This window comes from Lepidothrix coronata, unplaced genomic scaffold (genome assembly GCF_001604755.1).
Source record: "Lepidothrix coronata isolate B3197 unplaced genomic scaffold, Lepidothrix_coronata-1.0 Scaffold248, whole genome shotgun sequence".
Classification (NCBI taxonomy): Eukaryota; Metazoa; Chordata; class Aves; order Passeriformes; family Pipridae; genus Lepidothrix; species Lepidothrix coronata.
Window position 1 is genome coordinate 798,851 of NW_016690428.1, and position 26,606 is coordinate 825,456.

Sequence of the window (26,606 nt, forward strand, 5' to 3'; positions counted from 1 at the left end):
ACAGGAAGATTTCCAGACTGAGAGCTTCCCTTATGAGTCACCTGCCCTGACCTCAAGAGCCATGTTTAAGGACTGCCGTGTTTCAGGGCCACTCATCTGCTGGTTTGTAGCAGTAACTACTTAGTATCCTGAATCCAGACAGTACCAGTTTTCACAGATCCAGCTTCCCAGTCTTGAGTGTGCTCTGGAAGCGAGGGACAGCAGCCACTGCTTCCAAGTGGGACACATCCCTCCCACAGGAGAGGCAAGAAACTTTGGGCAAAGCGAAAAGCAGCCCAGATGGGCTCCTGGCAGCGTGGTCCCCACCTGGGGCTTTGTGGTGGCCTGGCCCCATTGTGTGAATGTGAGCAAAGGCTTGTCTGGGTCCAGCTTTCACCTATCGATCCCTCTGCAGCTAACACTGAACCAAATTTGCAATGACTGGAAAACACAAGGGATAAGTACATGAGCTGAAAAGGCTGAGTGTTATTCAGGCCCTGGGGGAGAAAATATCAGTGACCAGTGGGAGATATAAACACCAGATACTGCTTAATTTACTGGCACAGAGGTTCATGGACTGGGAGCTGAACCAAAAGCAAAACTGTGGCTGTGCTGTTGGGAAAGACAAGGGTTATAAGCTCTTGTAAGAGCCTCCCACAATCTTACTTTCATCAGTTAGGATAAAGAAAATATACAGCCTAGCTGACAGCAACTCTTTACTGCTCAGGGAAACAAATAGCGATCGCAAGTGGGAATGACAGGCAGACCAGAAATGTGCTTTCCAGGGCTGAATAGACCTGTTAAGCAGCATCTGAAGGGCTTGAGCAGAGGTGATTAAAGAAGATGCTATCTCCCAACCCTAGCAGACTACAAAAGGTGTATTTTCAGTGGCTAAATCCTGAAACAATTACGGCCTAGAGCATAGTCAGGTAATTTCTTATCTTTCTGATGGCCTGCTGGCAAAATCTGTTCTTAAATGAGGTTTGTAATGTCTAATACTTCCAAGGGAAGATGGTATTGCCGCTACAATGTGTGTGGTAGTGAGGATCAAAATAAACATAGCAGGCATTGCTAAAAGTGTGTAGGCTTATAATTAATATCCCATTCCTCAGGGAAGTGATATTTTCATTTCGGTTGTGGAAGGACTTGTTACTTGTTATGCAGGAACGCTGAGGGTTGTGCCTGCTCCACATTCCCCCTGTGCTTCCTCAGCACAGGCAGATTTGACTTTTGCATCTGAATTGATGGGCTTGTTTCTGCTGAGTTCTCTAGAGCTACTCCCGTGGAGGGGAAGTCACTGCCCCAAGGCACATGTGCCTTTGTCTGTGTGAAGTATGTGGATGGGTGGGTGCTGACACCCAACCCAAGGCACTGGTAGGTTTCGATGGGTGAGCTGTTTCTGGGGACATGATGGGGTTTTTCTCATCTTTGCCCTTGACCATTTTTTCTGTACGTGTGCAAGATGGACACAGTGACAAAGTCCTTTACTGGCACCTTTCCTCTCACCTGAGAAGATGGTGAGCAGGTGCGAGTAGGCAGCATATGCTTCAGGGGGCTTCCCTGAGCCTACCCGTGCCTGAGGGCACATAACATTGCTGAGCCTCCAGCAGAAAATGAGAGAAACAGTGCCTTTGCTTTGGTGGTTCTGTGGAGATAAGCACAAATTATTATTACAAACGACTTGATTGTAAGCCTTAGTGCAACACACATTTCAGTAAGGCTGTTTTTTTAAATGTTTCTTTTTCTAAGATCCTGAGAGCTTTCTTAAGAAGAGTTTGTTTTCTTTTTAAAAAGAAACACCACCCTTTTTGCCTTGCAGAGGCAATGAATCCATGGTATTGCAGTTGATGGGGTTTATTTCTTCCTACTAAACAAGCAACCTCAGCATTGCATTCAGGTGGTTAAAATTCCTCTTGTGTCTTTGTTAGACTGCTTATCTATGAGATGGTGAAAAAGGACAGATGATGGCAAAGAAATGTGAATGTGTGAAATCAAAGAAGAGAGAATAACAGACTGCTGAGAAGAGGAAAGGCTGATGGAATGACACAGGTCACTCTAATGCAGAGGTTTTCCAGTAGCAACAGGTCTCAGAAGTTTATCTGGTAGGTGGTAAAGCCACAATGGACCGATCTTCTGGGGAGCCCTCCTGTACAACCTGTACCATAGGATCACTATGCATTTTAGGGAAAATGTATCTACATTTCTTTCCTACTCTCCATTTGGTCAGACTAATAAATGAGCATATATTTTTCCAAAGGCAACAGAGATCCATTAGAATTGGAATAGTGTTGTGGGTTTCTTGGTGTTTTGTTCTGTTTTGTTGTTGTTTTTTTTTTTAATGAAGCATCTAGGGAAGAAGGAAGGAGTAGGATATTTCAAAATGGCAACTGTCCTAAAAAGTACAGTACTTCTGCTGCATTGCAGGCTGATCCATTTGGCTTCTCTGAATACAAATCAGCAATGGAAGTGGAATTTACTTGGAATTAAAGTAGATAATATGAGTAAGGGACACATTGAAAGTTGTCCATGTTAGACTGTGATGAGGCTTTGAGATAATTTTCCTGTCCTGAATCTATTTTACTGTTCTTGTTTTCACATGAAATCTTGGTAGCTTTGAATTGCCTCAGGAAGTATACACTGATTGTTCTTGTGACTCTTGGACTCCTTTACTGAAATATCATGTGTCAGGCCAAAAAAACCAAACCCTAAAGTCCATCTAGAAGTTCACATCTCCTGGCAGGTAAAAGCATGAAACTGGAATACTTTCAGGACTTGTGAAGGAAGCTCGTATTTGCCAGTGTCTTTAATTACAGAGTCTAAAGGTCATAGCTAGGAACTAGGTGGCTGTTTGACACAGAGTATATGAAATCTGCCTTGGTGGAACTGTTGGTTCAGGCCAGTAGTGTCTGTAAAGCATCTGAGTTGCAGCACGCTTCACTTCTGAGAAGAAGCACTTTGTTCTAGCTCCTGACACCAGGGCGGTCACTGTATAGTGATTGTGATTAAAGTAACGGGCCCTGTGTTTGGACAAACCTCTCTCTGCTGCTCAGAAGAGGGCTGATGGATACAAAAGCTTTTCCCAATTTGACTAACCTGCTGTTAAGCACACAGGTGGGTTACAAGAGTTGAAAGCACTGAGGGTCCAGTCCCTCTGTCTTTGAAGCCAGCCAGAGTTTTGACATCAGCTTCAATGGGAGCAGTTTTGTCCTCAGGTGAGCAACAACCCGAAGCTACAGCAAGTGCTTTGCATCATATTGAAAAGGAGCTGGATTTCTAACAGCAGCTCCTCTACAAGATCTGATCCATTCCCATTTGTTCCTCCTGTCAGATGCTGCTTCTGAAATCAGTAGTTCAGTGTCTCTGCTGGCTTAAGGCAACTGCTGATCAAAGTGCAGGTTTTGTTATTTGTGTGCCCTAATAAATATCTTAAGGCAGATGCAGAACTCTGTAAGCAGAGGGAGGAGCCAGTTTTCAGTGGAAGGTTATGCTGGGATAGAATCAGTGATGCTTCCTTTGTGTCCTCAGTAAACCAGGTGATTGCAATGTGCTTCAAGAGAAATGGGGACTTTGAGGAAATCCAAGATTTTGGCTCACAGGAGCTGTGGAGTTTGGAGCATGGCTGCTGCACTGCCACTTCAGCACTGCTCACTTACTCAGCAGAAATGTGGGGAACCACTGGGTCAGAGTGAAAGGGGCCAAAGAAGAGGAAGAAGAAGGAGTGAGTGGGTAATCTGTGTCACTGAGAACAGACTGGGAAGGAACGAGATGAGATGACAGTCAAGCTGCTGGTCTGCCATGTGGTCATCTCCTTCCTGCAGTAGTGCAGTATGGTCCACAGCTAATGAGCCCTGTGTGAGGATATGTAGAATTACGTGTTCATCATCTGTTGATTACAGGAGACCAGTCACATACCTTTCATAAATGTAACAGGGAAGTCTCGTGGTCAAATTTCAGAGATAGGGCCTGAAAGACACGTGGAAGACAGTGAGTTTGTTTTATGAAAGGGTTAAGTTCTGTATGCCAAGGGAATGAGGGCTGAGGAGACTAAGCAGGCCAGTCATACTCCGAAAGGAGGGGAGGAGGATATTTCATGCAGGGGAGAGGTATCCACAGCTGTCTTCCTGCTTGAGCGAGGCCGAGTGATGGGCATCACAAATCCCGGGTGGCTTTCAGAAGGAACAGGACAAACATCCTCTGCTGATGGTTGGAATTTGAAGTAAATCAAAAGTAGACAGTGTGTGAAGTGTATTAATTAAGGGGGTTTCAGCTGTCATAGGGAATGAGGATGCAATTAAACATGCAAATCTTGTTGTATCTTCTTATTTCTAATGCTGGGTAGGTACAGTTGCCTGTCACTCTCACACACTGATGGATATGTTGTCCTAATTCTCAGATGAGGTGCAAGAACCTGATACCATTGCCTAACACCCCAGCCAGCAAGATGGACAGGTCATAACATCCTGGGAAATGGAGAATGAAAAAGTGATCTGAGACCATGTAGCCTCAGCAGATACAGCAAATAGGAGTTGCTCAGTGAAGTCTATTTAGAGCTGTTTGCCCAGCCTGTTTCTAAGCCTCCCCAGTGATAACACTTGTTCCCATGAGATTTCCACTTGGATTTTCTCCAGTGCAGGTGCACTGAGGCTCACTGTGAATGGCATTCAAGCTGTGTGAGCACATATGGTGGGGGAGCAGCAGTCCCTCAGCAGTACCCTGGGTAAGCCTGAAGGCTAGAGCATGACATGCTTATAAACACCAAAACCAACAGAGTTGCACAGTTTACTTCTATTTGCTCAGAGGAACAAATCCTCTCCACTTCCCTACCAAACTGGTCAGCAAAGACCACGTAGTTAGATGGTGGGAGACAAGCAACCTGCATACAAGTGTGAATGCTCTGCAGAACAGACTCTTCTGCTCTGGAAGACTCCTTCTCTGTGGGTACCTGGTTTTATGTGAGTAGCTCAGAAACAGGCCAAAATGTGGGCAGGGCCAGGGGAAACAAGGTGCAAGGCATTACTGAAAATCACACTGATCACAGTGATATTCAGTGCCTTTTACTTACTGGTCAGACTGGTATTAAATTTTTCCTATCAGCTTGCAAAAAGAGAAAGTGTTTTTGCATTGCATTCATGACTTAGGTGAATAGTGGCCAGACTGGTAAACGTGTAGAGGTAGTATATCACATCTTTTAAGAGTGCCAAGAACATTTCCCACTGGGAAATTCCATTCAATCTGGAAGTGGAGTCGACTTCCAGACTTGATAAAACATCCTGGGGATGGTCCCTTGCTAAGACAAGAAAGAAAAATGTGGTGACAGTGCTATTGTGCTGTGATGCACAAAGAATGTGATTATTCAAAAGCAAAAGCGTTTCAGTGAGCTCAGAGAACAGAGGGATCAAAAGGAGAACTTGCTGCTTTGATTGGGGCCCTGGGTTTAGACTGAGTTAAGTACCTGGGACCTGATGTATGAAATGCACTTTGAAGCACTATGGATTTTTCCAGAAGGGAATAACATACTTGGATGCACAGTATTGGGAGAATTAAATTCAGATTTTAAAAGTTGCATGTTTTACTGACTGGGCCATGATGTCTTTTCAGGTGGGTGCAGAAGATTGCATGCTTACATGCAGGAGAAAAGTGGTGAAGGAAAAAACTGTGCAGTTTGCATTTAATGTGAATCTGCCACTTCTTAGCAACACTCAAGCAAAAAAGACCCAATAACCAAAATGTTGAGAACAGACCTCTTTTAAGTCATGAAATTGCAGAGCTTTTCCTTCACCCATCTTTATGCATGTAGCTGAGTGCTTAATTAATGACAGTTTCTCTAAGGTATTCCCTAATCATAACCATATTCTGTGGAGACCAGTTACAGCATCGGTATCATCTCTTACTCTATGAACATGTTATGTCAGGTTAATAATGGTTGCAGTGGGAAAGTGATCCAGCCCTCTGAAGCCTGGATCTTGCTAACAGTCCTGTAAATGATTGAAGATACATGAGTAATCTGAGTTCATTTGCCTCTTAATTTCTAACTACTACCTTGAAAAGCAGATTCAAGCAGGGTATGTAGAAATTCTGCTTTGTACTGTTTTTAAGACATGGCAGGAATTCAAGTCATCTTCTCTGCAACATAAATACTGTACTTACCACAATTTGTAGCAGAGATAAGTACTTTCACTCTAAAAGAAGAATTTATCTTCTATGGTTTTCACAAATGATTGTGGTCAGTGTGGTGGGGGATCTGCTTTCCTCCCCTTCACAATAGCTGGTGTTGCTGTTCTAGTCCTCTGAAGAATACACTGGAATTGCAGGGAGCTTGGTGGTAGCTGCCTCCAGGAATTCTGTGCGGTACCTTGCAAGCACTCTTATCCTTGTCACACTGCCAGGCTGTCTGAGGGGAAGCTCATTAGTGCTGGGGTGGGGAGCTCCAAGGAGGGCATGAACATTACAAGGTGTTAGAAGCTCAGAGGTGGCCAGTTTCCTGTATGCCAGGATCAAGGTCCAGGAAAATGGGATTTGAAGCAAGGTGATGTTAAACGGTGGCATCTGTTTCACTAGAAAATCAAATTGCCTGGATAAACTAGTCTGTTCTTTAGAAACTGTGCACTGAAGATATTGATATGAACACTCGGACCATTCACTGCGATCCAGTTCCAGGCTGAGCCTTGCAAGTCTTCAAGCTCACAGTTTTACACTGCTTTTTTCAAGCTGAGTAACTGTTGACCCACTCTGAGCTGGGACTGCACTTAAAGCAGTTCCTTGTGACCTGTGCTGCTTGTGGCATGCAGTGACAACCAGGCATAGAGGCCAGAGGCTGCTGTACCTTGCTGGAGTGTGGTCCCTATGTGTGAAAGCAAATCTCATTCATACCCAGGGATGCTGAACCTCTAGGATGCTTCAGCCAAAGCTGGTTGGAAAAGAGCAGATGCATTCCTCTGATGTTCTTACAAATGCAAACAGCAGCCTGTTTCTCTTGAGTAGCTGAAAATGTCGTGAAAGGAACTATTTAATATTGTCTGGGATAAAATGTCTCATCGAGATGTTTCTCCCATCCCTTTCCCTTCCTTATGATTCTTCCTAGTGGTCCCCACCATGCCTTTGTGCATCCTGAAATGTGAGCCCTAATGGAAGTGTCAGGTAGGCAGGGAGCAAAGAGGCAGGCGAGCGTAGGGCTTGGGGGTGAGTCCAGCAGAAAGTAATCTCTTATAATCCCTGGAAAATGTTATTTCAAAGCAAAAAGATGTAAAGAAATCTAACAGCTCTATCCCATGAAATGTAAACCCATCTTCAGCATTAGATGGATATGCAGGGTTTACTCGGAATGTGAAGGTTCCTTAATGCACAGCAGTTAACACCACAGATATTAATGCTCATGAATAACATCCAAAGGGAAGTTGAGTAGTAATTGTTGTGGGAATCACAACTTCAATTTTTTAAGACTTCTGTTAAATTGATGGGTTGGTCCCTTTAACCACACAGAGACATACACGGAAAAACCAAAAATCAGAGCACACACAGAAGTGTTTTTTGTTTCTTCTGTAAATACTGCTACAGCCTTGAAAGTAAGAGGGGAATAGAAGGTGAGGGGAAGAAAAAAAGATCTTTAAATGGTTAAAAAAAAAATAATCCTTGCTCTAAAATTTCTACTGCCAAACTTCATCACAGACTAATTCCTTGCAGCTGAGCTGCAAACCTCTATGAAAATAGGGGTTTACAGTGGAAACACTGACTAACGATAGCTGTGCAGTCCCATGAATAATGACGCTCTAATTATGCCTTATGATTTACCAAGACCTGCTTTCTCTGTAGCTCATGAGCTTTTCCTGGTTGCTGGTTTGGGGAGCAGGGTCTTTTTTTTTCTTGACTGTGGTTTGCTTCTCTTTGTTCGTATTATGTTGGCACATAGTTTTTAAAAAGCTTTTCCCTGAAGGGAGCCGGGCAGACAGCTATGATTAGGTATGAAATGATTGGTTGAGCTGTTTGTCAAAGTTATAAATAGGATACCACACAAACCCAACACTAATCTCGCTGAAAGACAGATACTGGCAACATTTCTTAGTCATCTGTTCCTGACGCTCAGGGGAGAACAGCTACACTTCCATTAAGTTTTCAAACAGAAGTTGCCTAAAATAAATTCCTCTGGTAAAATTTTGGGCATATGCACTATGAACCATGTTGAGATCTAGCAGGGCGTTGGAGTTTCAAATGTTCATCGCAGTTTAAACTGGGTCCTCTGGATCACCCCTCTGTGCGGGGGTGAAAGGCGATGGTTTGATGTTTGTGGAAGCCAAGATCTGTTCATGAAACGGTTGTGGCAGGACCAGACTGGTGTTTGCATCTCCTCATACCCGGGATTCATTTTAAGGGCAGAAGAGAAGGTCCCTATGGATATCCTTTGCATCTTTAGGCAGCTTTCTGTAATCTGCTTTTGGAAGATCAGATGGAGGCATAAAAAGAGGAGCAATGGTGCAGGTTTTACCTACGTGCTTCTGCAACCAGAAGGGAAAGGCAGCATATTGAATTCCTTCTGCTGCAGATCACTCATACACAGCAGCCAAAGGCTTCAGCAGACTCCAGCCTGGATGTTGATATTTGTCCGCCCTAGTTCTGCATCAGCTGCAGAACTGAAAGTCTGTAATTTCATGTTCCCACAAGATGACCCCATACTTGCCATTTGCTGTCGTAGTCCCTCAAATTGTAGGAAGGGGCTCCACAGCTCAGCAGTTCTGCTGCTGGCCAAAACACTCCTGAGACAAATAAAGCAAAGCAGTAGCTGAAGAAGAACCATGGATTTCTAGGGCTGAAAAAAACTTCAAGTTGCAACGTGAAAAAGCCCACAGCAACAAGAACTTGCCCCTCCAATCCTGCACCTTCCCACATCCCTGCCAACACATACAGCAAAGAGTTTTAGAGGACATATAAGCACTCCCAATTTATGGCACAAGTCAACAACTCTGCATAGGTAAAGTTGTTTAAATTTTTATAAAAATCTAAAAAAGGATGATCTTGAATTTGTGGGGTTCAGACAATTTGTTACATGCATATTTTTAATTTTGATAAGTGTACACACATTTATGGAATATGTGATTAAGAAGTGTCATTAAATTTAAGTTTTAGATATTTAGGCGTAGGCATTTTGCTTTTGCAAACTCTCAGAATCAGATTCAGACCCAAAAACTTAGTGTGTTTAATAACTATTTAAAGACAAGGTTTTTTGCAAGCTCGGGAGTCATTTTCATTTTTCCCAGCAGACAGAGTGGTTTAGGCTTTTTTAGTTTGTTTATTTTCCCTTTTTGCTAGAGAGCAAGACCCTTCTTTGGATGCAGACATCCTCCTGCAGGATTGGAATGAGCCGCCCCCGCACTCCTTGGTGCTCCCAGCAGTGTCTGTAGCTGTGCTCAGCAGGAGGAGGCAGCCCACGGTCCTCACCTGGGTGAGCTGGCAACCAGGAGTGCAGCTCATTAAGGTGGGCAGCTATGGCAGCCCCCTGGGCACCGTGCCCAGCCTCCTGCTCTGTTGTGGTACATCCTTGCAGGAGCCCTGAGTTGAGCATGTGGCTGAAACCCAGAAAGATGATTTTTATGGTTTTCACACCAGCGTCTACTGCTTGAGCAGCTTTGCTGGGGTTGAAAGGAAAGGTTCTCTAATTGCTGACTTCTCCACGAGAGGTTAATCCAGGTTTGTTTCTTGCATTGGGAACTGGCATTGGGACTGGCCACAAGCACTCCCTATTCTTGACAAATAGTTTTACAAGCTTGCTGAAGCTCTTTAGTCTCTTTATCCCAAACTAGACCCAAGTGCAGTACCACCATTTTCCTTGCAGAGCTTCAGCAGAGAAACTGGAAAAGGCTTTTGGTTTTGTCCAAACCCTTCCTCAAGTTCCTGACATGGATTATATGAATTATTGCCCAAAAGTTGTTTTGTTTGTTTTTTTTAAATGGACCCTTCACCTCTTTAAACCTTCACCTCTTTAAACATCCTAGTGCTATCTGCATCTTTAGTCCACAGTTTACTCCCTAGATTCCTTTTCCAGTCTGATCCTTCTGGCAGCAAGCTGTCAGGACACAAGGAAGAGCTGACAGTTTCTCCAGTAGATTTTTTTTCTGAGAAGTTGGAAAAAAAAGGTTCTGCTTAATGAATTGCTTTTCTTCTTATGTAATAACATATTTATGTTGTTATGGAGCCTGCAATGAAGCTGCATCTGATAAGAGTGATAGGTTTCCAGTTTGATCTTATTTTAGATTGCAGCAAACTGAGGATAAAAAGACTCTTTGTTCCAAGAAGAAAAAACATCTGGTGAGAAGCTGATGTGCTCAGGACAACTCTGAAAGAGGTTAATAGTGATGGATTACGACACAGAACTTCAATACATCCTCACAAGTGTTATGAGAAGAGATAAGATAATTCTTCCCTTGTCTAAGATTCATTTTAAGAGTTTTCTGTTTTTCAGAGAAGGGGAGAGGAAAGAGTGTACACAGTGTTACACCCTGTGTGTTTGTCCATTATCCTTGCAACTGGTCTAGTCTGAACTGAAGGCTTCTTTCAGGATTAATTTATTTGTTTTTATTTAATTTTATGTGTTAATTGTAGACCATGTCCTGGCTCCCAACTGATACCTTTAACGAGGCTCTTTTTCTGGAGCAGACCTGCTCAGGAGCTCTCCTGCAGTGGGTTTGGTACCCAGGAGTGTTGGATTCAGTGTGTTCAGTGAGTTCTGTTAGCTAGAGGTCCTTCATTGCTTGTGGTACGTGTGGATTTGGCCCTCGTTCTTTCATTCCTCTCTCAACCACTGAAAAAGATATTTTCTATTGCAAATTGTAAAGCATTTCCTACTTTGTCCTTAAACACAGGCTTGGATTGCTGCACCCTGTGCTGATTCCTGCTGTGTGTGCACAGCTTAGATTCAGCGGCTTAGTCAGGCCCATGTAGCTAAGGACAGATCCAGGTCCTGAGAGAAACTTGGGGAGCGGAGTGATGGGAAGGGGTGTTCTGTTTCATTCAGAAAGACGGTCCTAAAACCCAAAGGAGCAATGCGTGGATGAAGTGCTTTCATGCAGAGCTTTCCAGTAAGAATCATGTCTGTTGTCAGCACTTGTGACATTTTCTCTGTTCCCTTCCTCTGGGCAGTTTGCCACTGTAACATACACAGATGACATTAGGATTTTCAGACTGTCATTTCTGAAGGCACTCTTATCTACTCTGTACTTAGTATTTTTCCAGGACACGGAGGTGGCTCTTTCTCCTCTGTTAATTAACTTTTTTTGCCCATGTTTGCCTGCCTTATAAATTCCTTTGACATCAGGGTCTAGGATTAAACAAATTGATACCACACTTCCAGTGTGAGCTTGACACTGAGCTGACAGCCTCGGAGCCTGAAGTATTTTGACACACGAACAGAGCAAACACAGAGGAAATTGCTGTTCAGACTCCTTCGCACCCTCCCGCCTGGTTCCCTGGGATCCAGACTTGAGTGGCCTGTGTTGGTGAGAACTGGGGCAGTCCCAAAGCTCTCCCACTCATCAGGGGGTTTCTGCTCTGAGGATGCCAGTTGTGGCATTTCTCAGAAGTACCTGTATTTATTCACTGTGTCAGATTTTCATTGTAATGCAATTACAGAACAGCGCTAACCTGGTAGGGAGCCAACTCCATGCAGTAGCCAGATTAAGTTGTCTTATTTGGTTAACAGTATTTTGATAGTTTATTAAATACTAGTAGGAATAGAAAGATAAGGAGTGGAAAGAACAAATCTTATGGATTATCTGCTCCTGGTTGTTCCTTTCTGTTGGTATAATCCTGGTCTGAATGATGAGCTGTGGGAACAAGCATTTAATGTTTTGCTATTGTCTCATCTTAAACACGTGCATTGCTTTAACAGAATAAGCATATTCTCCAGCTATTTTTTCCAGTTTGCTGTTTTTATCACTGATGTGGAGCATAGTGCTTGTTTTCTTTATCTGGAACAAAGACATTAGTTCATCTCAGATAGCACAAGCTATTTGATCAGCCCTCAGATGGTAAGGCATTATAAAAGCTGCTGACATGGGACAAATTCAAACCTGTGGTGTGCAGCTTGAAAAGCCTTCATGCCCTTGTTATCAGTCCCCTGAGATACCCAGCGGCCAAGAGAGATAGGAGTTGATTATGCTAGCCAAATCCCTCTCATCTTACTGAGGCCAGGAGGCAGTAAGGATGTGCATGGGATCATGGGTGGGGATGCAGGAGGTGAGACAGTGCCTGCCTCTTCCCCACAGTTCTGCACATGTCTGAGCTGTGACACTGCTCTGTTCTGGCCTTGGGCAGGGTGAGATTAACCTGGATCTTGCCACTTAGCACTGAGGTCCATGAGTGGTTCCTTCAGGGCACTGGTGAAGCAGACAGCTTCTTTCTGGCTCTCCTCTCGCTCCTGCTGAATTAGCTCCAAGTCCAGCACATCTGAGACGTCCTGAGTTCATGGCAGGGCTGGTTCCCGGCTACACCCTACCCACCTCTGCTTCTCATCCTGAGAGTGCTTCTGTGTATGGAAGTGCAGGAAAATCAGGACTTCACATGAGCACAGCCCTTCCTCATGACATACTCTGCCCCTGGTCTCTGGGCCAGCCCACAGCCCTGCCCCACCATGCAGATCCTCAACTCGTGGTATCGCCAAGACCAGGGAGAACACAGTCCAGTGCATTTGGATCACAATGTAAATGTTTGCTGTACAATACTTGATATTCAGGCCTGCCATGACTTCCTTGGCATTGTGTGCAAACCAAAGCCAAAAATGACATACTCTTAATACATAATCATAAAATAGAAGATATCGTATTTTGCTGACAGCTGACTGCAGATCAAAGAAACAGGCTGCACAGCTAATATCTGCCTTTGCAATATGGCAAAATAACTGATTTGCTCTCTCCTTAATAGAGCAGTCTGGTCTCTGGTTCAGTTTGATGTTAGCAGCTACTACAGGAGACCACTTGCATGCCCGGACACCTTACCTGAGTATTACAGGGCATAGGTGTTTGGAAGCAGCTTGCCAGCTGATGTTTCTCAGTGTATCTAGAATGAAAATGGCATGAAGAGCTCCTCCTAGGATGGTCAGTCAGGACTGTCTCCTAGACTGAATATTTTTTGGGTATGCCTGTTTCCTCTTAGGAGTTATCTGACTGGGATTCAAGGTAGCATTGCGGTATTAGTGCTGGCTGTGCTGTCTATTACTTATCAGCACGTGCTAAATCGTGTTTTCTTTACAGATATATATTTCAATAGAGATAAAGACAGGAACATCTGAAGCAGGAAAAGCTGGAAGGCATAAGGAAGGGGATTTACTTTCATTGTGCTACCTCTTGGAAAGGTATTTTTAACATCTGTACCACCTCCAGGCTCATTTTGCATCAGCTGCAGACATTCTGACATGGTTAAAAAAAAAAAAAAAAGAGGAATAGGAAGAAAACCCATGGTCTAAATTATGCTGGTTAGTCCTCAGTTCCCAGCTGTGATGCTCATTAGCCTAGGTGGGATTTAGGTGAGAAGAGGGAGAGGCCAACAGACGGTAGTGCCTACAAGGGACAGTAGGAGAGGAGTGGAGCTCCTCGGCTGCCAGGTGCTCTCAGGCTAATTGGCTGCACTTGGCCAGGGACTGTGTCCTGGTGTCCCTGCCATGCCTGGTAGGGGCATCTCAGCAGTGTGGCACTTCCGCAAGCCTGATTACCTGAGACATGTCCGCCCAGAAACCCTCAGAGAGGGAGTTTGGGCTGGAGCTGTCCTGGCATCTGGGGCTGAACTGAGGCTAGGAGCATGAGGTGAGTTGTTGGAGCAGTTTGGAGAGTGAGTGGGAGGAGGGTTATAAATATGAGGGAAGAATTATGACGAATTTATCACAGCCTGAAATAAATTAACCTCTGGGAGGAATGATTTTGTAATAATTTGCATTTAGATACTCTGACACATCCAAATAACCCCAAACCTTCTGCAAACATTGTAATTAATTCAATCTCCAACGTCCTGTGAGAGGGATAGAAATAGCACTATTTACATGGTTAAAGGAGCCAAGGATTCTTCTCTCAGTATTGCATTTCACACCCCTGGGACTGCCCTTCTGTCTTGTTTTCGTGGCTACGGAGCCTCGTGGTGGGGTGAAATGCAGGAGCAGTGAACATCTGGAGCGCTTTTCTGAACACAATGAGCTGAGATCCTGCTACTCTGGTATGTTCTACCACACAGCCCATGTCAGGTAGGCCCAGGGATGAGGGGAGCCCACGTGGGCCGGGGCAGCGAGGCCAGAGCACACAGGGGAAGAAGCAGGGAGCTTGAGCCCTGTCTCACCAGCTCATGGTAGTGGTGGCTGCAGGCAGGGCTATTCCCTCTGCAGGGACCCTGCCATGTAACAGCCTGGCTCCATCCCCAAGTGGGAAGTGGTCAAGTGATTTAATATTCAGCACTCTCAAGTGCATTAATGAATTTGATAGCCCAAATGATCTGCTAACCCAACCAGCTGAGAGGATATTTGAAGGACAATCCAAGCCCGTAGCCAGGCAATGTGATATTTTCTCATCCTCAGTCTCCTGCCTATTCCTTTCCACTCCAGGGCAGTTAATCATAAATGAGGTATTTGTTTGATGCTGTTTTCATGCATGCTTTACCCTGTTTCTGTTTCCAAGGGACCATGAAGTCGGTGGGTTACATCCCACCCCAGCTTCAGCAGCCTTTGCAGGAGAGCTGGCTTTTCCAGGGAGACCCATATTGAAACACATGTTGTGACTGTCAAAAGCTTGGGCAAGCTGATAGTTTTTGGAAAGGAAATCAAGCATCTCAAAGTGCATCCTCTTTTACTTACAAATGTGTCTTAAATCCAGAGTGCTTAGGGCAGCTGGTGTTAGCTGAGCCATCAAGTGCACCTTGTGCACCTCCATGTTCCACTGCCAGACCTGCTCAGCTGCGAGGTTGCAAGTCAAGGGCTGGGGAGAGATGGTTGGTTTTCAGTTACAGACCCATGGGGTGGTGTAAATCTCTTTGGGCCTGACACAGAGTTGGCCGGAGTTGCTGGGAGTGTATCCATTATCTTCAAGGAGATTTGAGCAGCCATCTCTTTGCTGTCAGTTTGGCTTCTGCTGTGCCCGCTTGCTTTCTGTAAAGCTCTTCCAGGGGCTGGGAGCATGAGCTCTCCAGCAAGTGGTGAACAACAGGCCAGCTGTATACAGGTAGAATTTCTGTGACGCAGCAGCAGAGAGAGAACACACACTGTATCCTAGTAAAACACCTCTGACTCTCCATAGGTTTTTACAGACAGTCTCTTGCCAAGGAAACCCGGAGATATTTATAGTGCAGCTTCAGCAGTGATATAATGGCAAACTGGCAAACAAAAGCACTTTGAAATATAAGGAGAAAAAAAAATATGGTCTGTAGTGCATTTATTTTGGAGTCAATAGAAAAAGGTTAAATAATAATAGTGAATGTTTCCAGGGTGGGTCAGGTTAAAAAGCACAGAAAGCAAAGCATGTTCACAGTGCTATAGGACTGTTCTGTGTGCGCAGAGTTTGAATTACAGAGACAAATAAGAAAAACTTTGCTTCCCACTGACATAGAGTGAAGTGGTGCTGAGTACCACACAAACACCTGCAGAAAGCGAAGATAAATGCTACTTCAAAAGGGATTGAACCGCTCTGAGTGGTTGAAAAAATTCTATATTCAATTCACAAAGTTAATTGTGCAAAATTAAGTGATTTTAGCTACAGATGTGACTTTTCTCTTGCTTTCTGCCCTTTTTTTCCCTGTCCCTGTCCCCTCAGTCCCGCAGTGCTGGCTGGCTGGCGGTGACTCGAGACTCTGCTCACACAGCAAGGTGTTGAGCTGGTGCCATCCTGCTGAAACACGCTCTGCCTTGTCTAGGATGGAAGCGCAGGGGGTTCTGTCTGGGCATGTCACATTTTAATTAACGCCTCACACTGCTGCTGCTCCTCAGTATCCGTCAGGGAGCTCAGGCAAAGCACAGGGCTCTGCCTCACTGTCCTCTCCTCCTGGGGGCAATCCCCACACTTTCCCCCTTCCTTGGTTTCTAAAGCCTGTGCAGGGAATGCGCCTGACAGGCAGCTTTGATGAACATGTCAATGTCTCCTTTGTGGGGATGTTCATGTTTGCTCTTCCAGTTTCAGGCAGGAGACCTGCTGGCTGCAGGCCAGGAGATGGGAGATTCTCCAAGTTCCCACTGCTTTGTTTCAGTTTCCCAAAAGAGGGTATCTGTAAAGAGCTGTCTGAGGCTTCAGCCCTGGTGGCTAATGGTGCACAGAGGAATGGTGCACCATACCCTTGGGTTCTATTGAAAGCAAGGGCTCTACACAGGACCCGGACCTCAACAGCAAAATTCACCAGCGACTGAGGTGGTAAAGGCACTTTTGGGAACCACTGGGATCCCTTGGGATCCACTTCCTTGTTGATCGGCTTCTCAAAGAGGCACTGAAAAGGCCTCTCTCTGTCCTGAAGGCACTGAAGGCCTCATGGAACGGAGGCATCCCACAGTAAAACTGCTGTCCACAAAACTCCTGTCCTTGCCAGAAATCCTGTGGCAGCAGAAATTGGATGGAAAGGACTGTACAAGAAGAAAGTTTTTAATTTGCTGTGACAGGAATCAAAGGCTTGTCTTGTCAGAAAATTACAGCTCCCTTTTCCTGCCTGTCTGTCACACGTCAGCAGGCCTCACGCTGCAGAGATAAACGCAGCTTTACAGAAAGGAGCCCAGGGAATGATTTGGAACAATGTAGTTCATGAGGGAAGGAGAGGCTTAGGCAAGCACTGGAACTGAACTTGCATTTGGTATGGCAGGCACTGAGCCACATGATGTTTATATTTGACTCTTATATTTGAGGTTTTATATGGAAGCAAGTTGCTGCTTTTACTGTTGCTCTAGTGGTGTGGTGCCTGAGCACTTGTGGGGAGAGAGAGTGGGTCCCAAAGGAGATGGCAGCCCATGGAACACACTGCCCCCAACACTCCTCTGAGATGGAAGCACAACACAAGGCTTATGACGACAGTTATTCTCCTGCAAAAGCTGGTGAGCAGCAATTCCAATCACATTAGACAGGAAGACTGCTCTGGGGGTGCAGATGCCCACAATAACCCGTTTTCCAAGGGCAGGCTCACACCATGCCCTGCAGAGGTTGCTCCAGGGCTCGTCTGTGACGAGGGATCCAAGGGCCAGCAAAATGCAAACTCATCCTGAATGGCTTCTGCCTAAAATACATCAACTATAGAGCACTCTTGTCAGAATTGCTCCTAGGCTGCTGATGACATGGCTTTCACAAAGGTAGGACACATGCCCAGTTTCAGAGACCCTTTACCATCCATTTGCTAAGGACTTTATGCTGGAAATACCTAAGGGCTTTAATGGGAAACTATTCAGCATCTGAAGCTGTAGAGACACTTAGATAAAACGTGATTTTTAAGATATTTAGGCTCATCTATGACATTAAGACAGCAGTCTTGTAGAAGTGCCAGCAAAATCATTGGCAATACCAATCAAATTATATTAAGCATGGTAACTACTTGGTAATTGGTTTGTCTCAATGCATGCTTGGAACAAGGGGATTTTTATTCTTAAAAAAAAATAAATGTTTGATTTCATTCAAATGAATTATTGTTGCTGGGTAAGGAGAAATGTAGGGTGTGTTTGCAGGTGGATATGTCTTTGTAAGGACTCATAAGAACTTTAGCAATTGTTTTTACAATGTCGCTGACTCTGCATATGCCAATGCTTGCTTCTTCACAGTAAAAAAATTGCAAAGGGCTGGAGGAACTCCATACTGGGGAATTTTTCAATTTGGCTGCCGAGTCCTCTTACCTTTTCTGTCCTTCCTATAGCAAAGGGTATATTCAGTGATTGTCCTAGCAACCTTTTTTGGGGTGGTGTCGTCTCTTTCTGGGAGATAAACTTTTCATTGAAAATTTCAATTTGTGTGGAGGGGAATTAGTCACCCAAATTCCTGGCATTCAGCATGTCTCTGTCTTTTGAAAACTTCTCATTAGTCTCACCTCTCTGGTTATGGAAATGCCTTCCCAGGATAGGTATGGGAGGGCAGGGAGCACTTTGGAGTTGGGTGTTTTTCCTTGACAAAGCAGTTTCAAACAGCTGTTCTAATATACATGTTAAGTCTAATGGGGACAGCTAGTATGTCATTTAATCAGACTTCCATGTTTTCTAGGATTCTAGGCAGAGCTGGATTCTAGAACAGACTTTGAGCAGGAGACATATATTTCCCTTCTCCTTGCCCCTTGTATGAATTTTCTCTCCTTTGCTTTTCCTTCCCTCACAGTCAGCAGTGAGAAAATTTGTGCCTGCATTGACACCAACCACTATATTAAAGCAGGATAACTCAAATAAGAGGGTAAATTTGACACAAAAACCTGATGCAGATCCAGATTACCAGACAGCTGGATATTTTTAAGCTGAGATTGTCTGGGGTGAAATCCTTCCTGTTCCAGACCTGGCCATTAAACTACATTTTCTCTCATTTTAGGGGAGCACCTGCGAATCTGCCCACAAGGCTATACCTGCTGCACCAGTGAGATGGAGGAGAACTTTGCAAACAAAAGCCGAAGTGAATTTGAAGCCATGATGAAAGAGGCTGGTCGCTCTGTGCAGGCAACACTCACAGCACAGCACAGGAGCTTTGACAGTAAGTAAAAACTGCTCAGGATCCAGTCACTGCTTAGTTTTCCAAGCACTGTTTGAGTTAGGAGTTTGTGTTTGACACGCTTTTCTCTGTGTCTTGCTCGACGGTTTGTGTGAAGTGTTGACCTTCAATAGGAATTGTGCCTCTTGGCAGTGTTTTTGTAAGACCAAGCCATTTTGAGAACTCCATTTCAGAGCAGCCACTGAAGGAGGCTTGCAGGCCAAGGTGTACCTTGGCACCGAGACAGCTTTTACAAGCACAGTGTAATCGGGTCCTACCACAGCAGTGTAACATTTAAGGCAGTGATGTAAAAGCTGGCACTGTATCCTGAGCTGTAAGTTGGACAATATGGTAAAGGTGTCTGGATAGCTCTCAGTAGGTGGGGAAACATGGATTTTTCCTATCTTTTCCATGTGGATTGCAAATGAAAAGGAGGCTAGTTCACATTAGGTGCTTATAGCTGTCAGCTTCATACAAACACCAGACAATGCTGTAGAGTAGGGAAGGTCTTGGAGACTGTGATGCATGAGATGTTGTGGACAAACATTCTCTCCAAAGTGTAGTATCCCTCCTAACGTGCTAAGCAAAGGCTAAGGATGGCTCTCTTATTTTATTGTTCCCTCAGGAATGCATTTTGCAGTACACTGTGAGCCTCGAGGTCTGAAGGCCACTGGAAATAAATGGTTTACTGGCAAAATTGAGATGACCTATAATTCAGAAACTGTGCCCATTATCAGATTTTGAAGAAGGTCAGACATTTAGAATCACGGTCCTCCTAACTTTATCAACAGTCATCATATGGAGTTATCGTGAAAAGAATAGGAGTTGGGGAAAGAAGCTGTAATAGCCAGAAAGGTGGAACTGGAAATTCAAGCAGTAAATAATAGATCTAAAGAAATAAGCCTGACCTTCAGGGAGCTGATAACCAAGATGAAGTGCTTTTACACTAAATAGAAAGAAAAGGTAGTGCATCTCTGCAAAAGGTATTGCGACTGTGTGGCCAAGGTTGACCAGAGCAAAGGCATTCTTTTATAAGCTCAAAATTAATTGATTTTCACCTGCCTTAAAAGGTGATAATCAGGATTTTTCAAAGAGACTTACAATGGTGATTGCTCAGACTGGTGCCTGAGTGGGACCTGACATAGCTGCTGCTGAGCTCACTCACTGACCTCTGGAATCCAGACCTTCGAAGGGGTTAATGCAGAACATCCTCCCTCTGCTGCCTATTGCAGCACTGACTGGTATATCTGCTCTTTATTTTTGCAACAGACACTCAATAGAACATAGTTCTACATCTGTCATGTAAGAGAGTGCAAAACTTGATGGAGCTTTGAGGATTATATTGACAGGCAGAAATTGCCTAGTGAAGAACTGGTGTAGTCTGAGTGTGATGTTTCGCTGGATTAATAATAACAACAGCAATAAGAATAATACTAAGCAAAACCAAGCATATGAAAGGGGGATGCTTGTGTTGAGCTGCCAGTTAGAGCTGTAAGGGCATTCCTTTGTTTTTATTCTCAAGCATTTTACAAAAATAGAGCTTTATTTCAGTGGTGCATACCCAAGTTTCTTTCAAGGATCAAACGAAGTAAGTGTTCAATAAGCCAAGTATTATTTTAACAGACCATAATGCACAAATCATTGGTGTTTTGCAGTGGGAATAACCTCACTTGAGCCCACAAGGCCGGGAAGATGTCTCCTGCTCCCATTATACCTTTTAGTTTGCTTAACTATCCTTGCAATCAATATAGAGTTTATAATTTATGCAAAATATGATTAAAAAAAAAAATCATCATATTGTGTCTCAGTTTCAAGCATGGCTTTACCTGTAAGTAGAAGTAGTATTTTTTCTTTAGCTACTGCATAAATGGTGTAAAATTGAGGGAGTTCTGGTGTCTATTGCCATTGCCATTCCAGGGCAATGGAATCACCTCATCTCCTGAAACAATGCCATGGAAAGCCCCCTAGCTTCCAGTAAATGTTATTAATCTCACAGTTAACAAGACTTTTTGCAGGTATTGCTGTTTAGAGCTGTTCAATAAAGGAGTTTTTTAATGTCAGATTGATGATTTCTAGTCTTGCTGGCACCAGATGCCTGGGTGTGCTGTATTTCCTTAGTAGCAGCTTAGAGTACAGGTTTTAGGGTTGCAGAGGTATCAATGCACAGCTTGTCTTCACATTAGTGATTTTGTTTGGTATTAAGAGGATGGGGAGAGGCTCCATTGGATAGGTATGTCCTACCCTTTCTCATAGTATTTGCAGCCTGGAGATTAGATTATTCATGTATTCTCTGCTAGCAGGTGTGGCACATTGAACTTTAGGCCTGGAGCTGTCTTATTTTTGGATTCATCACAACAAATCTTGCTTCTGTAATCTCTCTGCTGATCGTGGCAATAGTCTCTACTTGTAAATTGCCCTGAAGCTCCAGATAGAAAATAACAAGGCTACAGTAATCTGCCTCTGAAGTCATGTTCTCCATTCAACATTTTGCTTTAGAGAATAATTCATCCTTGCAGGCTGTGGTCTGTAAAGCCTTAAATTGTCAGTGCCTCTGCTCTGAACTACAGCTTTGTCCCATTGCAAGGAATTAGTCTGTTGTTTCAGTCTCACTGACTGTTTTGGGGGCAAACACTTTGTGGCCAAGAGAGGAGTGTCCTTTATCTCATACCAAGTATTTTTAGCGAAAATACACGTGTGAAATACAGATGGCATGTGATAGGTATGGCCATCGATTCAAAGTGAGATATGTGGAATGGGATCCTACAATCTGAGTGCTCTCTCTGCACAACAGAGGACACATGCCTTCTGGGGTGCCCTTCCTCCAGGATCTACCAGGGCTAAATTTAAAGTCTAACAATATTGCTTACCTGCTTACTTGTGTATTTGGGTTTTTTTTTAATATTACTGTAGTTAGCAGGATTTGAGGACATCCATTTTAAGCTACACATGTGGTGATCAGCTTGATCTTAACCTTTCACCTGCAAAGGTAGCATTTTGCTCTACAACTGATTGGTTTTAATTTAAAAAAGAAAAGAAAGAACCAAAAGCAGAGACCATGAGTGATGGGAGCATATGCTTTTGATAAGTCAGTGCTAGGGAGGACGCTGAGGTCAGAGTAGCGGTATTTCATTAGCAAGGACCATAGGCATAAATTCTGTGTTAATTCTGATGTCTCAGAGGGCTCTTGATCAGGCAGGGAGGGGGATGTAGTTACCTGGGAGCACAGTCTGTGGCAGAGACCTGCTAGAGGCTTCTGGGTTGGTTTTGGTCGGCATTTATTTGCCTGGAAAATTGTACATACCCCAGACTTTAAAAGAAAAATGTGAATAATAAAAAGGAAAACAAGACTGGGAGTCTAGGAGGGAGCTGAGAGACAGTCTCTGTTGAGACTGATACTAAAATATTGTTTTAAAGATGTTCCCTACATTAATTGCAGGATGTGCTTCTTTTCCAACTGGTGTCATGTCAGTGGACAGGAAATTTTTGGTATCTGTTATTGTGAAGTTAAACACTTTGACAAGGAGCTCTGTCCAAGGATTTGTTCAGGACATGGATGCAAGCTGCCTGTGCCCCCTCTGCTGGCTGCAGAACAGACTCTAGCCAGAACAGGGCTCTTGAATTGTGCTGAGAGCAAGTTATAAACATTGCACAGGTTTGGGGGAGATTCCTTGGGAAAATGAGCTTTGTTTTACATATCACACAGCTGTATGTCAGTATTGCATAAAGTCACGAGACTTTGGAACTCGTGCCCTTTCCCATGAAACTTGTACCTCCATAATCTGTTGCAGAGATGAGCCTGGAAAAAAACTTCTGGACTGTGTGGGAGAGCCTGGGTAAGTGATTTGTGATGGCTGGTCAGAGCAGTCATGTTCCGAGGCTGTGCAGCCTGGGATGGCAGCAGGAGCTGGGGCTGCATGGCTGTGAGAGAAATGATGCTTGGAGTGACAGTGAGGGGCTGCAAGCAGCAAGGAACAAGGCTGTTTTTCTAATCTTGGTGAAAGCATACTTGTTGAGTGTCTAATCCTTGTCTGTCTCTCTCTTTTCTCCCTTTTTCCTCACTTAAATAACTTTTTAATAATACCGCAATGTTGTGCCAATCTTTCCTTTTGGTGCACTTAGCAAGCAGTCCCTGTGTGACTGCTGACCTTTAGCTGAGAGCCAGGAAATCTGTCCTTTCAGAATTGGTTCATGTTTTCAGGAAATATCAACAAGCCGAACCAAAAACCTTGGCTTTTAGTCCACACTGCACAGTCTAAAAATGATATGTAGCTCTCATAAATTCTGTGTATTTTAAGATGTGGCAATTAAATGCAGATTAAAAATTATGTGTTTTATAGCTGGCTGCTCACTGGAAAGCTGATGTCATGTAAAAGCTTTCATAATGTCCAGTGTTGGTAGCTGGAAACTGCATATGCTGAAACACAGACCATGCAGATAATTAACAGTATTTGAGAGTTAGTTTCAGACAGTTACATATTTCTTATGAAGATGAATCATTGTTTTAAATGTTACAAGGTAGGGAATGTCCTAGAAGCTGTTACACACTGATGGTTAAAATTTTAGAAATTTCTAAAGGTCCCTTGTTTGAAGTTCAACCAAATGTGTCCTTGTCAGAGGTTGCAGCCCCTAGAAGGACTGCGTGGATTTACATCCACATATACTGTGGATGCTTAGGGAAGCTGATCAGGAGGTTGTGGAGTAAGCCCAGCAGGCAGAGCTCTGTCCTACACTGATGACTTTAAACCTGGACTACAAAATCTAGACCTGAATCTAAATTTTGCAGGTATTTCCTTAGTTTCATGATGATAACATGAACCAAGCCCTGCTGATCTGCAATTTTAGGGTATCTGAATTTGGTGGTCCATGGACCAAAAGATGTTTTCTGAGAGATGTGGGACTTCACTGTGCACCAAATGATTGACAGAAAACCAAAGCATTGGTTATCTGGGCCACAGAGGCTGCAGTGCCTGTGTCCCCAAATGTGTTGCCCCAACACCACTGGTCCTCACTTCCAGTGTCCTGCTGCACTACTCTCAGCTGTGAGTGTTTCTCAGGGGCATGGTTTGGGTTTGGTAAGGTGCCGTCTAAAAGATGCTGTTTATGTAGAAACAGGAAAGAAGGGACTGGTTATACCTCAAAATATGGAAATGCTGTGTTTAGAAATTAATTCCTTTGTTTCAGAGGTTGTGGAAGGGAGCAGTTCTGGAGTCAGCAGTGTTGCTCCAGCAGTCCCAGCCTGCTCTCCATGAGCTGGCTGCCTCCTGCTGTCCCTGGCATCGGCACTGGCCGCTCCCCGGGGCCAAGCGTTTGAGTTCGGACCTCAAATGTATTGCTTTTCATCCATAAACCTCTAATTAGCCAGGAGCACTCTTTTTTGTGGTTACTCCCCACACTGGAGCTGTGCCCTTGAAATTGTGGTGTGTAGCCTCAGTTGGTGGCCTTGGCCACGGGCTCAGCGCTGTGGGAGAGCACTGACCTCTGGTGCATCTTCAGGCAGATGGGAGGCACCAGGGGGTTCCAGCACCCCATGGGGCAGCAGGCTCAGCTGCCCCTCTGGGTATAGGACATCAGGATGATTTACATGGCTACCTGATTGCCTTTCCAAACATCAGTCTTGCATTGGCCTTCTGCTGTCTCCTAACCGAACATCTACTATGAAACAGTGCCTGTGCACTGGGCGTTTTTTCCAAATGGATAAACGGCCCTAGAACACTTCAGTCCCGAAACAAAAAGCTTAGTAGGGTCAGGGAGACTGAGGTAGAGGGGGGAATTAAGGGCAGGAAGATATTTGAGAAAAGCAGGAAGCTTTGCGATCTTTTTTCCTAGTGAGATGACAAAGGAACAGGAGGCAAAGAAACATGGGAGCCAATTGCTTTTGTTAACTGAATGTTCGTCACCTGCACTGCATTTCTCTAACAGGCCAGAGATAACCTTTTTGGCAAAACTGCACTACTTGAAGCACCATGAGTTGTTTTGTGCCCCTCATGTGCAGCACTTGGGCAGAATCATTCAGAAGCAGCCCATTTGTCCCACAGCTTTACCTCTGGGACGCATTATCAAAAGTACTTACAAAAGAGGCCATCAAAGATGATTCCTTTGGCTCCCATGGACTTCCTTCCCTTAGGGTTGGTTTGGGGGTAATATAGACAGAGGGAGAGAACCTCCTTGAACCTGAAATGAAAAAGCAGAGTCAAGGACAGAGAAACAAAGAAGATGGGTTCCCTTGGAGACCTCCATAGGAGGAAGGCAGCAAGCACTCATGCTTGCTTTATTTCTTGTTTCTCATGAGGAAGCACCTTAAGAAAACCCCAGCACGAGGCAGGATTGATGCTATTTGGGCTGTGCGGCACCCCCCACCACCACAATCATGGTCTGAAGAAAGAAGGTGCTTTCATGTGTGGTGCTGAGCATCTGGTTTGGTATTTATGGGTTCCTGGAACGGGGTGTGGTGTCTGCTGAGGCGCATTCCTGGGCTTAGCAAGATTAATCCTGACAGGTAGCTGCCTCAGGGAAGCAAACACTTAGGCTCACCTGTAACAGTTCCAGCACCTGGAGTTTTCTCTCCCCTTACAGCCACTTCTCTTCACATTTAATCTGCCAGTCTCTGCTCTGTGCTGCAGGGTATATTGCAATGTACATGCAGGGCTTTGCTTAACAGATGCCATAGGCATGATATTCTCTTTTTGTTTCAAAGAAAGAACAAAACATTGCAGTGGAGAGCAGTGCACTGGGGTGCCTCCTGCAAAGGCCTGCACACCTCAAGAGACAAGCTGCTTCATCCCTGCAGAAGTCAGATTAGGTAAAAAAGGTACATCAGGCATCTCACTTTCAGCAGCTGTCACCATGTTTTGTCACACACTCAAGAAAAGCTGCCTCTGAGTGCTCAGAGAACAGTGAAATGTGCATCTGCTTGGGGACATAAAAGAAAGCACCTGCTCTTCCAAGATATGGGATGACACGGGCATATTTTCTAAGAAATTAGTGATGTCCAGATAGTCATTTCAGAAGAAAGTGTTGGCAGAGTTTATTTTAACATTCAGGACACTTTGCATGAATCTCTTTGAAAATGTCTGATTTCATGGAGTAAGCAGCCAAACTTTTATCAGAAGCATTGGCTGCTGCCTTCAGTGGCTGCAAAGCCTCATCCCCAGGTGGCTGGATGGAGGTCAGAGGAGAGAATGGGAGAGGAACAGCTGAGGTTTTTCTGCATGGCTCTGCAGAAGAGCCTATGTCTTGAACCACCTTATGCTCAGCCATCTTCCAGCTGGTTTACTGGTTTCCACATGAAGCAGTTTTCACCCTTAAGCTCTCTGATGCTCAGTGTTTTTCCTGAGAGGAAAATGCTAGGATTTCCTGGGCTGCTCTTATTGCAAAGAAATGTAGGTGCTCTGAATCAGCTCTTGAGGTGGTAATTTCCCCTCAGCTTGGTGTTTGCCAAGAACCCCATTTCTGTTCCAAGCCAGGTGCTGTGGTAATTTGGGAGCCTTAAGGGCTCCCAGCAGCAAGGTGCTGTCCCTGCTTACAGATCAGCATACACAATGAGGTGGAAAATACGCTACTGAAATATGTGGCGTGTCCGGACATAGGAGCTTGGGTTATTTTGAGTACTGTAATATTTCTGTTCTCGTTTAGCTGATAGAAGTACTTTGTTCTCTCTCACCAGAAATGCTCACAGCAAACTGTTGATTCTCCTTTATTAGTTATTGGCATTGAAATAGCACATCCATGGAGCCAAGAAGCTTCTTCTTACTGTAATGCACTGCAGGGCGTCCTGGCTGTCTGAGCTGGACCTGTGATCCAAGGAATTTGTTTGAAAACAAAAATAAACAATCAGACAAAAACCCGGTTTGGGGGAGTGGACTGTGGAGGGAAAAGATGAGTGGAAGATCATACAATATGTTTGTGCTAGAGGTGGGAACAGAGCTCAAGTCCCTTGGCTTTGGGTAAAGTGCAGGAGTACCACAAGTCCTTCTAGTTCAT

General features: G+C 44.4%; 1 protein-coding gene across 4 annotated transcripts in view; it reads left to right on the forward strand.

Moving 5' to 3' along the window:
- Nucleotides 1-26,606, forward strand: part of GPC1 (glypican 1) — a 203,831-nt gene that overhangs the window by 82,047 nt on the left and 95,178 nt on the right. For 2 of the 4 annotated variants that reach the window (XM_017835099.1, XM_017835101.1), the window contains exon 2: nt 18,471-18,629. In XM_017835099.1, coding sequence (XP_017690588.1) covers nt 18,471-18,629 — 159 coding nt within the window. Of the gene's footprint in view, nt 1-16,262; nt 16,338-16,671; nt 16,771-18,470; nt 18,630-26,606 lie in introns of those variants that run through there. The other 2 variants (XM_017835102.1, XM_017835100.1) reach the window with 2 other exon arrangements.